The sequence below is a fragment of the Numenius arquata genome, chromosome 7 (assembly GCF_964106895.1).
Source record: "Numenius arquata chromosome 7, bNumArq3.hap1.1, whole genome shotgun sequence".
NCBI classification, from domain to species: domain Eukaryota; kingdom Metazoa; phylum Chordata; class Aves; order Charadriiformes; family Scolopacidae; genus Numenius; species Numenius arquata.
Window position 1 is genome coordinate 5,195,059 of NC_133582.1, and position 14,688 is coordinate 5,209,746.

General features: G+C 39.3%; 1 protein-coding gene across 3 annotated transcripts in view; it reads right to left on the bottom strand.

The window, feature by feature from the left end:
- SNX14 (sorting nexin 14) overlaps positions 1–14,688 on the bottom strand; it is a 48,876-nt gene that overhangs the window by 21,814 nt on the left and 12,374 nt on the right. For all 3 annotated transcript variants that reach the window (XM_074150836.1, XM_074150835.1, XM_074150837.1), the window contains 10 exons: positions 11,229–11,316; positions 6,664–6,748; positions 4,657–4,813; positions 4,278–4,353; positions 3,516–3,560; positions 3,344–3,424; positions 3,085–3,199; positions 2,598–2,753; positions 2,185–2,309; positions 1,143–1,201 (listed from right to left, as the gene is read on the bottom strand). In XM_074150836.1, coding sequence (XP_074006937.1) covers positions 1,143–1,201; positions 2,185–2,309; positions 2,598–2,753; positions 3,085–3,199; positions 3,344–3,424; positions 3,516–3,560; positions 4,278–4,353; positions 4,657–4,813; positions 6,664–6,748; positions 11,229–11,316 — 987 coding nt within the window. The remainder of the gene's footprint in view (positions 1–1,142; positions 1,202–2,184; positions 2,310–2,597; positions 2,754–3,084; positions 3,200–3,343; positions 3,425–3,515; positions 3,561–4,277; positions 4,354–4,656; positions 4,814–6,663; positions 6,749–11,228; positions 11,317–14,688) is intronic.

A 14,688-nucleotide genomic window follows, 5' to 3' on the forward strand; every position in this document is an offset into this window, starting at 1 on the left:
TGGAGAACTGCAGTTTGGTTTAGCTGCCTTCCATACCTCTTTGCTAGGAAACAGAAGCTTGTCAGCACCCATCTGAGAAAGCACTAAACAAAGTTTGAGTCCTGGGTCTACAAGAACTATAAGAGCTCATGACAGATGTCACAGCTGGAGATATATTGAAGAGAACCACCTTGTAGTTAAGACATCAGCAGGGGAGAAAGTGATCTCGCAATAATATGCCTCACAGCAGGCTGCAAGTCAAGAGGGCTGCTGCTAGGTCTATCTCTAATGAAAGCAGAAAAAGTTAAATAAATTGCTGTAACCTAAGATGATAAACACTAGCATCATTTTCTACAGTACCGTGGCTCTTATTTCATACCAAGAAAGCAAGCCCATGCAAATTAAAGACTGTCTTACTGAAGTTTTCCTTCTTTTGGCTAGACCTTAAGAGCACTTCAGTTAGACTAGTCTGTGATTGAGCCACCTGGCATGGATGAAAGAAAAGAAAAAGACAAGAAGTGATGAGACCTCAAGCTTACTCAACCCAGCCCCATAGGGGAAGATCACCCATCCACCACAGAAGCTGCTCTTCTCCTCCTCCACAGGCCCTAAGGAGCCTGAAGGTGGTCTTCAAGTTTATAGCCCAACCCCAGAAACAAGGCTCATGACGATACATTTCTGCAGTGAATGGGGAGAGTCGGGGGACAGAAAACACATTTGACCTCAGAAAAATGGCAAATCCTCCTTGTCACAACAAGAGGACCTATCCCTCCAAGATCTGAAATCCAAGAAGACTCATCTTTCAACCAACAAAATGATATTTATATATACAGTCAATCAAATCACCACTTTATTTCAAAGTTATCTTATTCTCACTGTACATTTATTTTTCCCTTCCCCCTTCTCAAATGTGGAGGTCTAAATCACATTTTAAACTCCTTAACATAAAACACTTCAAAGCCAAGAGACATCCTGTATAATATCGCTTACTCCTTCAGCATGTAATTTATCCATTTGAAAAAAACCAAAACACCAGAGCTAAAAATTTGACTAAAAATTTAGTCAAATTAGCATCAGGCAAGAGCAAAATTCCTAGGGTTTAATATTTTGATGCTTTTAACTAAAAACCAAAGAAAAGCACTTAAAGAATCTACCATACCTACCGGTTAAACTTCGAATTGCGTGTTGGTGACTCTGCTCCTCTTAAAAGGTGTCTGAAGTACTACAACAGATAAATAAGGTGTCAAAGAAAACACTGGACTGACTACAACGACAACGCAGAATTCAAGAAACAAGAACAGAAGCAAAAGGCAACCTGACCACAATCCAGCAGTTAGAATATTCATCTGGAAAAGGACAGAACGCATTTGCAATACACGCCCCCAGGACTACTTATTTTACTTTACGTAGTCTCGGCATTAAAAAACCAAACCAGAAATAAAACTAAAATTAAGCACCAAAATCCGCGTCTCCTCCTTGTTAAAAAAAAAATAATCAAGCATTTGAAGCATTATAGCTATTATGGGAAAGATGACCATCAGTACCATTTCTGAGAAATACACTTTATTAAGAATAACATCAAGTAAGGGAAGTACCTGTTCCCAGGACAAGGCAATATATTTTGCTGCCAATAAATGTGAGAAGCTCCACACGCGGCCTGATTTACACACACAAACTCTAAAAGGGACAAGAATTCAGACTCACCCCTGCATTTAAAGTGTTTCCTATTAGAAGGCTTTATGCAGCTGTCGGCCCAGTGCGGGGATTTTTTATTTTTATTTTTTTTAAATTGCATTCAGAACCCAATCATAGAACAATCTCAAATGCCTCAAATTGCTTTGAATGACCTGCCTGAAAACAGACACCTGACTTTCAACTGCTGGAACACATAATGCTGAAGGTACCTAAATTCAACCTTTGCATCTTTCTTTAACTACCATTATATTTTAAAAAATAAATAAAGAGATTCTTAAAAGTGGTCTATGTCTATCATGCAGGTTACTTTTGCACCAAATCTGCAATCATAAAAGAAGGGCTGGATTTTGCAATTGCAGTGACACACACAAAGCGTTACATCAAAAAATGAAGAGCTTTTTTTTATGCTGTTTATGTTGCGTTGAAGTAGAATAAATCCTAAAATAGTCTAAAAAAAAAATAAAACTACAATCTTGCTTTAAGGCTACTCTTCAAACCTTTCACACTTACCTCATCACTGTGACAGAACATAGGAGTAAAAACGTTCTCAAGTAGAGAAAGTACATGCTCATAAGCTTCAAAAAGACACCTCATAGTTTGAAGTTTCACAACTTCCATATACGGACCTTCAGCAACTAGGAAAAAAAAAATTGCAAATATAAATATATATATATGGGCATATAAAGTTTTGGGTTTTTTTCTGGTCTGAGTTTGTGATTACTTTGCAAGCTACTATAAGTCTGAAATTAAAAAAAAAGAAATAAAGCGATAAAGCGATTAAGCACAATATAGCAAGGGGGTAACAATTTGTAAGACTCTGACAAAAGTAAAGATTGATCATATTCAGATTAATTAGTCTTCACTTTATTACACAATGCTGTTTAAATTCCAACGTAAACTATTCCTTTCAAATTCAAACTTACTTCTTTGAATCTCTTCCACAATAAATGGGTCAAATCTGATTTTGTCAATGCTTTCATCCAAACAATAAGTTTTGTAAATTTTCTGTACTTCCTCATGAAGTGACATCTTTTCAGTATCTGACAGTTCTGGTCGCAAAATTCGGTCATTGAATTCCTCTGAGAATTAAAGGAAAGAAAATGCATTTGTTGACGAACTTGGCTAACAAACAGCATCTTGAAGCAACCTATAACATCAACTCGTTTTCCAGCAGATATAGTAATTTGTAAGACTTCAAAATGAATAGAAACAGATGACATCTCAAAATCTCAGGTAATAAGGTAGTTGCCTCCTCAATAATAATAATTCAGATTTTTTAATAAAATTATTAATAAAAATATATTGCAATTAAAACTAATTATTACTTGTCACAACATTCACTTCAACAAGCAAATGCTTAAAGCTTTTAAAGATCATCAAATATACCTCAGCACACGTACGCAATCTTACCTACGGTCAGGCAGAACTGCAGCACATGGACTGCCCCTTCCTGCTTCAGGAAGTTCATAAACCGAAATAAAAGGTCCTGCTGATCTCTGATCTCCTTCAGCTCCAGTTTCAGGACCTTAGTAGGTTAAAAATGCAGTCAGCCAATTTTCAAACTTTCAGTGAGTACATAAATAAGGCAAGGAGTTGTAGAACCAAAACAGCAGGGAAAGTAAAACGCTTATTCAAAACAGGAAAGGAAATAATCGTTGCCTTTGCTTACAGATGGTTTTTTATTTCTTGGCTCTGCAAACTTCTGAAGGAATGGAACCAATGAAGAAGTAGGTTCAGTTGCCTTCTCAGGCTGTAGAAAAAAATTGTAAGAGACAATTGAGTAAGAAAGCTTCATTAATGGGTGAACAAATTACTACTGTTTTAATTTTGTTGGTACTCACTGGACTATCATCAATGAAGATCAGCAGCAAATGGTTAACAGTGTCCTGCAGGAGAACACAATACAAAATTACTATTAAAGAAACTCAACAAATTAGCCTAAAATCATTTCACTACTATCTTATGCTCAAGTTTAAACCTGTCGATATATTAATATGTTTAAAAACAACAAAACCTGGCAACACAAGTTTGAGAATTAACCTTCAGTGGTCTCTTAAAGTATTCACAAGTCAGAGAATTTCTCAGGAGACCTGCACAGAAACATTTTTTACCCAGCGGAGGAAAGCCCTAAGAAGTATTTTTACTGTTAGCGTGGATCTGATGAACTACTTGTTCTTCCACAACTACAATATTTTCTGCTTGCAGCTACTTCAATACTTCGTGTTGTAATTCTGCCTATTAAAATACATGCATAAATAAAATCAGAGATGGCAGTGTTCCATCTTTAGAAATAAACCCCCTGCCACAGGCAGGGACACCTCCCACTAGACCAGGTTGCTCAAAGCCCCATCCAGCCTGGCCTTGAACCCCTCCAGGGATGGGGCAAATCCCCGGATCACGCCAGTACTGTATTTCACTCAGTTAAGCACTGAAACCAGTTACAATGAACAAACAAAAACACTCGCCACAATATTTCTTTTACCCAGTCAAAATGCACAGTAAGTCAGTCAGTCAGTCTGCATCATTTGCTTTACCACAACACACTTAGCAGGAAAACAGTAATACTGAATAAATTAAAATTATTGTTGTGCTCCAAGTCTTACAGGATCAGCTAAAAAATCCATTGAGGGAAGGAAAACAGAACCAGGCAGAATCTCTCTTATCAGAAGAGCCAGGGATCTGAAAAGAAAGAAGAAAAAAAAAAAAAAAAAAAGACAGATAAAAATCAGAACCAATGCTAGATTACACCATTTTCTAAGTGAAGTGAATGCCATTATGTTTTACTGGGAAATATTTTAGTATTCAATAATACCTTAAGCATGCTAAAATATTTTAAAGACCAGTCGAAAAAACTCCTAAGCAAAAGGGCAGGAAGGAGGGATGAGCAGATGACTTTGGAGTTCATTCTTTCACTCCCCAAAATTATTATACTTCATAGTATACAGATACATCAAAGAATACAATTCTAAATAATTTCTATACCTGCACTCTGTTGACTTTGGGGGTAAAATATAAGGAAAAAGAAGTTCAGTAAGTTTTCTTAAGTAGTGAAGTTCATCTCTTCGGCTCCTCAAAGCAACATGGAGTTCTGGTCCATATTCCTCTAAAGCAGCTTGCTGTAAAAATTCTGCATTTTTTACTGCAAGTAAAAAAAAAAAAAAAAAAAGTATTACGAGTTGTTTCAGCTTTTTCTATTTGTGAAATTAGAGGTGACTGCTTTTTATTTGAGCTAAAAAGTTAATACCTTTAGTATATATACAACTGCCAAAGGGATACAATGCTGAAACTTTACAAAAGAACCTTGGCTTAGACTTTGAAGCCTGGCTATGTAAAAATAAAACCTCACATTGAAATAAGAAATCCTTCACCAAACAACTGCAGTTTGCCTGGTTTCCAGAATGTTTTCTCGTTTATAATTATTGAAGAACTCAATGTCTTGATTCTTCTAAAAAACTGCATTGCCCAAAGTCTGCCTCTACTCGCTTTTTTCCTGACCCCCTTCCCGGTCTCCCAATTATTTGGCTTCTACCTATTGAGTTGCCTACAGCACAATTTAAAATCAACGTAAAGTTAAACTTTTATTCAATTCTGTTATATGTGTTTCCTGCTTGGAACATTTAGAAACAAACGTGAAGGAACATCTATTATCAACACAGCGTAAATCAAACCAAACCAATATGGGTCTCTGCAAGAGCGATGCCTCTTATTAATACATGTACTGAGTTGAAATACCTGCTTTATCAGAATAAAAACTATTAATGTTATATTATTTCATATCACTTCAAAGGCAAGAACTGAGCTGTAATAAATCACACTCAGCTGCACCAGCAACCTGGCACAGCCTCACACCGAGAACCGCACCAGGCACAGGTCAGGTGTACGCGTATTACAGGGGGCTGGTTTAGCAACATGTACTAGAAAGCGCTACTAAAAGTCATTTTCAGCTGCCACTTCACACATCTGCCCTCAGGGGACGGGTCTTTTCCTTTAAAAGACTGAAGAAAATGGCTGTATTTTCAACACCGTATATTTAAAATCCAGTTCTTTGCTGCTGAAGAGAAGCGTTTCCAACTCCTTAGGAGAAATCAAAGGAAATAGGAAATCTGGCATAAACAGCACCGCAAGATCATCTAGTATCTTGAAATTGTTGTCGTGCCATGAAAAACATCGCATGTGATCACACTGTGTCTCATTATTCACACCGGCTACTCACAGGACCAACGGCACGTATTTATGGATATCAAGCAGACGGTTTTGAGGGGAGGGAGGAAAGTTCATGACTCCAGTGAAAGTAAACATCGATGCTTAGAAGTTGAATGAAACCACATTTAGTAGATACAGCGTTGTGGAACACAGCCAGTGGAAAAAAAAATAAAGATAACAATTTTCCAACAGCAAGTATTCAATTATCTCAAATATTCCTTCAACGTGCAATTTTAACATAATTTTTACCTGAGGCTTGTGAAGACATTTTTATTTGGATAATAATTAAAGTCTCTCTATGGCTTATAAACATAAACCTAATTTTTCAACATATTGAATAACCCCACTAACTTCTCACGTTAGTTTGCAGCCGTGAAATCATTCTGCCTATCAGAGTTACAGCTACAGTGCACGGGCATGGAAATCCTTTCATTTATAATTGCTCATCTGGAATAGAGGAAAAACTTCAGAAAGAATTCCTAAATTATCATGACTGCTCTGAACAGACAAAAACCACGTTCTTGTTTACCGCACAGAGAAAGAAATTTATTATTTTCAACGTGGGGAAATGAAAATCAAAACTGAGAGATTATTTCTACTGTAACTTTTTCCCTACTTGTCTTTATAACCTCCAGAAGAAAAATGCAAAAGGAACACTTTTTTTTTTAAAAAAAAAAGAGAAGGCAGTGAGGATGAAAATATTTAGCAAACATAATAGCAAACATGCAAAAAGAAACATTTATACATGGCTGTTGAAACTGAAAACATATAAAGTCTTTACATTACCCTTCTGCCTGGCCTTGGCTATCACTTCGATGTGTTTCATTGCTGCCTTGAGCATTTTCTTTGTTACAACAGTTGGAATATCCACCTAAAGAACAGTTTTAAAATAAAAAGAGAATCATTCTAGGTTTTTTTTTCTCCAAATTTATTACAGACAACAACTATCAAACATAGTCATTTGCTTCTACGTCCCCATTCTAACCATAAAATGAACTCTTAAGTAAAACCCATGAATTCTCTAGATGGACTTACTGTACACTCACTCTTCCGGGCAAAGCATCCATCATTTAGAATTAAATGCCATAAAAAATACTGTTAACACATTTATTGTCAACTTGTTCCCATTATGATTCTTCCATTGTGGTAATTATAGTAACACAGCTTGATTTCCAAGTCATAGTATATGAAGCCCAGTTCTTCATGAAGATTTGACCACCAAAAGCAAGTTCATAGAATCATAGAATGGTTTGGGTTCGAAGGGACGTTCAAGATCATCAAGTTCCAACCCCCTGCCCTGGGTAGTGACACCTCCCACCAGACCAGGTTGCTCAAAGCCCCATCCAGCCTGGCCTTGAACATCTCCAGGGATGGGGCAGCCACAGCTTCTCTGGGAAACCTGTTCCAGTGTCTCACCACCCTCACAGGAAAGAATTTCTTCTTAATATCTAATCTAAATCTCCCCTCTTTCAGTTTAAAACCATTACCCCTTGTCCTATGGCTCCACTCCCTGATCAAGAGTCCCTCCCCATCTCTCCTGTAGCCCCTTTAGGGACTGGAAGGGGTTCTAAGGTCTCCCCGGAGCCTTCTCTTCTCCAGGCTGAACAACCCCAACTCTCTCAGCCTGTCCTCACAGCAGAGGGGCTCCAGCCCTCTGAGCATCTTCGTGGCCCTCCTCTGGACTTGTTCCAAAGTTAACCTCGCTCTGCTTCTGGTACCTTAACCCTCAGCAATCACGGCCACAAGGACCAAAAGCACCTAAATGACACTATGTATATGCAGAAAAAACGTCACAGCTCAGGTGATGGCAGAACCAAAATAAAATTTGATTTACTGAGTCAAGACCACCATTAGCGCCAACAACGATATCACATGATCCTATGCGTAAGTCAAACAAAAAGCACGTATGATTTAATCAAACATTGTGTTAGAGTCCTGCATTTATACTTTCCCTGATGGCTACCAAAATGAAAGGAGAACTATAGAACAATTCAGGCACAAATGGACCTCAAGGTGTCTTAGCCCAACCTCCTTCCTAGCTTTTCATAATTTTGAGTCTTAATTCAAAAGTAGAGGATTCTTAATTCAAAAGTAGAGGATTTTTTGGCAAAAAAGTATAAAGATATAACCTAAAAAATGGGAAAAAAAACCCCAGTCTCTTTTTTCTTACATATCGTAGTTCCTGAATTTTAAAAATGTATCTCTGTTAGCTAGAACTACTGCTTTCAAGCATTTAATAATAAATCCAAATCAAAGTACAGCTGTTTGGCAGAGGTCTAAGACTATTTTATTTTGCAATCGGTGATGAATTTCTCCTCAAATGAGGTTATAAAGGACACCGCATCAGAGCTCAAAGGCTATAAAACATTCTGTCATAGCCCTTTTCAGCCAACTAAATACTAAAGTTTTAAACTAGGATTCCTAAAATGACAAGAAGTTGGTACTTTATTTACAACTTGGCTATCAACTCCGATTTCTACACGTAGAATTTCGAGTAGTATATGCATCACAGCTATTAGTTCAGGCTGTCTGAATGCGTATGCGGGTGTGTGCACACACAGAAACACCGTGTTTTAGCAGGGAAAAAAAAAAAAATAAAAGTATGAGCTGAAAAATATGGCATAGCATGAGACACGGCGCTCCCCTGCATGACTGAGCACGCCAAGCTTCAATTTAGTTCCAAAACATAAAGTTACTTTGAGTATCTTTTCCACGTGAGGTATCTGTACCACTTCACGCACAGAGACAAAATAAATGACATTATTCTGTAGGACGGAGTTATTCTGTAGGACAAATAAGTCTCAACGTTTGTAAAGAGAAACGCATTTCTGTGATGGTCTTTTATTTTGCAGTTCCCCTGGCGGTGCTTAATACTTCTACATGCCTTGAGGTTTTGTTGCATGTATTGTATACTCAGATACATGGAATTGAATATAGTACTTGAATGGTACTGAATACGGTATTTTCTTACATCTACATAAAGGCAGATATGGTCAATTAATACTCTATTTAAGGATGCTACAGCTGACCTGAGATAACACAATTAATACCTTACTACATAATCAATAGAGGAGACATCATCCTTTTTAGAATCACAGAATCCCACGGGGTTGGAAGGGACCTCTGGAGATCATCTAGTCCAACCCCCCTGCCAAAGCAGGTCCACCCAGAGCAGGTTGCACAGGAACGTGTCCAGGCAGGTTTGGAATGTCTCCAGAGATGGAGACTCCACCACCTCTCTGGGCAGCCTGTTCCAGCGCTCTGCCACCCTCAAAGGGAAGAAGTTCCTCCTCATGTTTAGATGGAACTTCTTATGTTCAAGTTTGTGCCCATTACCTCTTGTCTTGTCACTGGGCACCACTGAAAAAAGACTGGCCCCATCCTCTTGACGCCCATCCTTTAAGTACTTATAAGCCTTGATCAGATCCCCCCTCAGTCTTCTCTTCTCCAGACTGAAAAGACCCAAGTCCCTCAGCCTCTCCTCACAAGAGAGATGCTCCAGGCCCCTTATCTTTGTAGCCCTCTGCTGTACCCTCTCCAGCAGTTCCCTGTCCTTCTTGAACTGGGGAGCCCAGAACTGGACCCAGTGCTCCAGATGGGGCCTCCCCAGGGCAGAGCAGAGGGGCAGGATGACCTCCCTCGACCTGGTGGTCACACTCTTCCTGATGCACCCCAGGAATCGACGATGGATCTACCCAATTAACATCCGCCTGTATTACAGCGCCAAATTAAGTTTTAAGACCTTGCTCTAGCTTTTTTACTTTGAAAGATTTACTCCACCTTTCCCGCCTCCAAATAATGTCTGCGTTACACAGACATTTATTTCTCGGTCTTTCCCCATGTTCACTTTAAAAAGCAGCACGCTTGAGTTAGAGTAAACAAGAAAGTCATCTGGATTTGATATATAACGAGGACAGAATCAGGCTGTTAATCAGTCATGACAGTACACGTACAACTTGTAGCTCGGGAACTATTGCTGTTACTAAGGAGGGGGAAAAAAGACACACATTTACGGTAGTTGCTCCAACAGTGGGGCCAGCACTGAATAAATCTGGAAACTGGTTGAGCAACTCTTTCTGCTTAAAACAGCCAGAAATTTAGAAGCAGCTCCTGCAAAACAGGCTTGAAGCACTTCACCAGAAAACACTGTATGTGCTAATATATTAAACACAGCGAATAAAAACTTTGAATCTTTAGCTTTCAGAATGTTTAAGACCTACATTAATATAAGAACCACGTCTGTTTTGATTCTTATAGTAAGCTATTAACTTAATGACAGTCTATTCTTCACAGACAATGTAAGGATCTTGTCTTCATTTTAAGAAGTCAAGCAAGCAGAAGCTCTAAGACAGGTACGCTGCTAAACATTTCACAAAATCATAGAATAGTTTGGGATGGAACGGGCCTTTAAAGGTCATCTAGTCCAACCCCCCCTGCAACGAGCAGGGACATCTTCAACTAGATCAGGTGGCTCAGAGCCCTGTCCAACCTGACCTTCAGTGTTTCCAGGGATGGGGCATCCACCACTTCTCTGGGCAACCTGTGCCAGTGTTTCACCATCCTCAATGTAAAAAATTTCTTCCTTCTATCAAGTCTGAATCTTCCCTCTTTTAGTTTAAAGCCATTACCCCTTGTCCTATTGCAACAGGCCCTCCTAAAAAGTTTCTCCCCATCTTTTTTGTAAGCCTCCTTCAAGTACTGAAAGGCCACAATAAGGTCCCCCTGGAGCCTTCTCTTCTCCAGGCTGAACAACCCCAGCTCTCTCAGTCTGTCCGCATAGCAGAGGCGCTCCAGCCTCCGATCATTTCTGTGGCCTCCTCTGGACCTGCTCCAACAGGACTCCAGTTCCTGTGCTGAGGACTCCCAACTATTTCCTAATAGTTCTTTTTCAATAGTTCTCAAAATCGCTTCCACTTGGATTAAGTGACTAAAAAACAGCTAAAAGATCAGCCAAGGTTTTAATAATGACTTGCACCAGTGTAAAAAAATACATCCATTTTCAGGAATCATAGAACGGTTTGGGTTGGAAGGGACCTTCAAAGATCATCCGTCTATTCCAACTCCCTGCCGTGGGCAGGGACATCTTTCACTAGATCAGGTTGCTCAAAGCCATGTCCTACCTGACGTTGAACACTTCCAGTGATGAATCTTCAAAAATGGTTTATAACCAGGAATGAGATAAGCTCCAGAAGGAGGGAACACATACCACAAGGAAGAAACTTAGACGAAAAGTGCCTTTAACCCTCTGTAAGATTGACTTTGGAATTGGCATTTTTAAAAGAACTTGCTACAGATGGATATCGATTATTTCTGATGGAAAAACAACGTTAATACCTTTAAAGTCACGTTACCTTGTGAATTCTCCGAACTAATACAGATGCAAAAAACCGCAGCGTGCCTCTCAGTTCATCCACTGAGGATTCATCATCAGTAATATTTCTGCAGTGTTGTAAAGCATGTCATGTAAGAAAACAGAATAAAATGCATTTATATTAATCCAACATTTGGCACTACTAAAAGCTGACACCGCAACTGGTATTAATTGAAATGAAAACTACAGAGAGTGGGCAGAGAGTGAGTATTCTGTTCGAATAAAATACACAGCATTCCCACTCTGTTTGTACACAACAACGGCTTAAGAAATATGTCAGCAAATTGGAATTATACACAAATTCCTGCTCTAATATACTGTCTGTGGGATTTTGACCAAGTAAAGTCTAACTTAGTTTCCACGTATGTGAATGTTTCCTAATTCAGCGGCATGAAGTGAATTAATACTGGCAAAGCCTTTGGAATCAGAGCCAGGACATACCTCAGTTAAACCAGTCAAAACCAGATTTTCCATATTACATACTGCAAGACCTTCTATAGTCAAAGATTTCAAATAATTTTCTTCTGCTTTAGTACAAATCTGGCTTTGGTAACCTCTTTTGGTTTAAGTTTTGTTATAAAATCGGTAGTTTCTCCTGTAGCTTTAATGAAATTGGTATATCCCTTGTACTTCAGCTCAGCCTCTTCCAATAGAAAACTTTTATTCGTATTCTTCCAATAAGTTCTAATACTTAGATGCCAGTTAGTACAATAATATTCTCTTTTTAAATATAAAATTGGGCCTATTTCAGGTCTAAACAGAGACTGCCACTTCCTAGAAGCTAAAAGAAAGCATAACACAGGAAACTGACAAATGACAGAACTTATTTTTTTTAAAAGTTGAGCTACTTTTGATGTAGCATGAAATGTGAAACCATCAATTACAAAGAAAACAAAACAAGAACCTCAACCTATAGCCGCTTGGAACAGAATCGCAATTATTTAATGAGGTTTCTGCCTGGAAACAAAGAAAGAAAGAAAGAAAGAAGAATTTCAACAGATTCCCAAATCACAGCGTCAAAATATCATCCAGTTTCCATCTGCTGCAATAAAGTATGTTCAATGAAAAATCATGTAAAATATAAAAAACTTGAAGTTAATTCATGAAGAAAAATACCTAATTCCATGTCTTTTTTGGGAAACTGAATGAAAATGGGAAATACACTAAGTCTTAGACATAGAAACTGCAAATCAACTGAGCAGAAAAAGACACCACGGTAACAGCATTCCTCAAAATGCAATAGAAGGAATAAAACACCAGCATAACAAGTATAAACGGACAATATAGTATGACTAAAGATATTGGTAAAACTCCATTATAATAGCCGAGTAATGACACAACAAAGGAAGTTACATCCTGCTTTAGCCAAAAAATAGGTAAAAGCTATCAGTTTTTGGTATATATAGTAGATGCAAACATGATTTGCATTTAAAAAAAAAAAAAAAAAAATCAGTGCAAGCAACAACAGTACATTTTAAAACATAAAAATTTTATGCCTATACCATCATTTTACCTTATTCAACACCTGATTTTTTAAAGCAATGTTAGTCTGGGTTATAGAATCATAGAATCTTAGAATCATCCAGGTTGGAAGAGACCCTTGGGATCATCGAGTCCAACCACCTACCCTACACTACAAAGTTCTCCCCTATCCCATATCCCCCAACACCACATCTAAACGGCTCTTAAACACACTCAGGGATGGTGACTCAATCACCTCCCTGGGCAGCCTATTCCAATGCCCGACCACTCTTTCTGTGAAAAATTCTTTCCTAATGTTCAGTCTAAACCTACCCTGCTGGAGCTTGAAGCCGTTCCCTCTCATTCTGTCATTAGTCACCTGTGCAAAGAGACCAGGACCAACCTCTCTACAGTGTCCTTTCAAGTAGTTGTAGAGAGTGATGAGGTCTCCCCTCAGCCTCCTCTTCCTCATACTAAACAGTCCCAGCTCCTTCAACTGCTCTTCATAAGATTTATTTTCCAGGCCCTTCACCAGCTTCGTTGCCCTCCTCTGCACCCGCTCCAGCACCTCGATATCTCTCTTGTATTGAGGTGCCCGAAACTGGACACGATACTCGAGGTGTGGCCTCACCAGTGCTGAGTACAGGGGCACAATCACCTCCCTACTTCTGCTGGTCACGCTATTTCTAATACAAGCCAGGATGCTGTTGGCTTTCTTGGCCACCTGGGCACACTGCCGGCTCATATTCAGCTGCTTGTCAATTAGAACCCCCAGGTCTCTTTCTTCCAGGCAGCTTTCCAACCACACTTCCCCAAGCCTGTAGCAATGCACGGGGTTGTTGTGGCCCAAGTGCAGAACCTGGCACTTGCCCTTGTTGAAACTCATACCATTGATTTTGGCCCAATGCTCCAATCTATCTAGGTCTCTCTGTAGAGCTTCCCTATCCTCCTGGGAATCAACACTCCTGCTTAACTTGGTGTCATCTGCGAACTTGCTGATGATACACCCTATGTCCTTGTCGAGATCATCAATAAAGACATTAAACAGAAATGGTCCTAACACTGAGCCCTGAGGCACACCACTTGTGACCGGCCGCCAGCTGGATTTAAATCCATTGAGCACCACTCTTTGGGACCTTCCAGTCAGCCATTGCTTGACCCAGCGGATCGTATGCCCATCCAGGCCGTGTGAAGCCAGTTTTTCCACAAGAATTGTATGGGGGACAGTATCGAATGCTTATTTTGCTTTCATTGCATTCAAACACATATCGAAGATGAACTTATACGTATAGATATATTGGTGACCTGACGGTCAAAGCATGCAGCTTATTGCATGAAAAAGCAGCTCGAAAAAGCAGCCCGGCATAAGGAATACAACCATCCTCCAAGAGCTAATCACACGCAGATAAGAAGAATACTGCAGGGGAAGGTTTGGTTTGTTTGAAGATCAGCAGCTGACACTTTGGAAGCGACACGGTTAGCAAATACCCACACCGTCAAAGGCAGCCAAGGGATTAGCAAATAAATTGTATGACTGTATTACCAGTATTTGACAGACAAGATACGTGAAGTGATTTGGACCAAGAAGTTGTTATTTTATTGACGCTTGGATAACCAGTATCTTGGCTAATTCGACTTGGCCACGACTTTATGCCACGTACTTTCACGACGCGCCATAGGTTTGCAGAGACATTCTTTTAATCACCAGCAGACTGAAGACTTGGCGGGGGGTGGGATGGGGTGGAAAAAACCATCAAGAACCTGTGAAATCTCAAATCTCTAGTGACACAGTGGAAGGTCCAAATAACTCGCTTGGAAACATTTTAAAAATTGGCTGCGTTTTCCCAGAATTTGAGGAAAAACTTAAAAAACATAACTGTCAGTGTAACAGAGAGATTTGCTGAAAGAAAAAGGCTCATTTTGTTAATTGTAAACAGTTACTCAGTCCAATGTCTCCAAAGACATACACCCAACTGCTG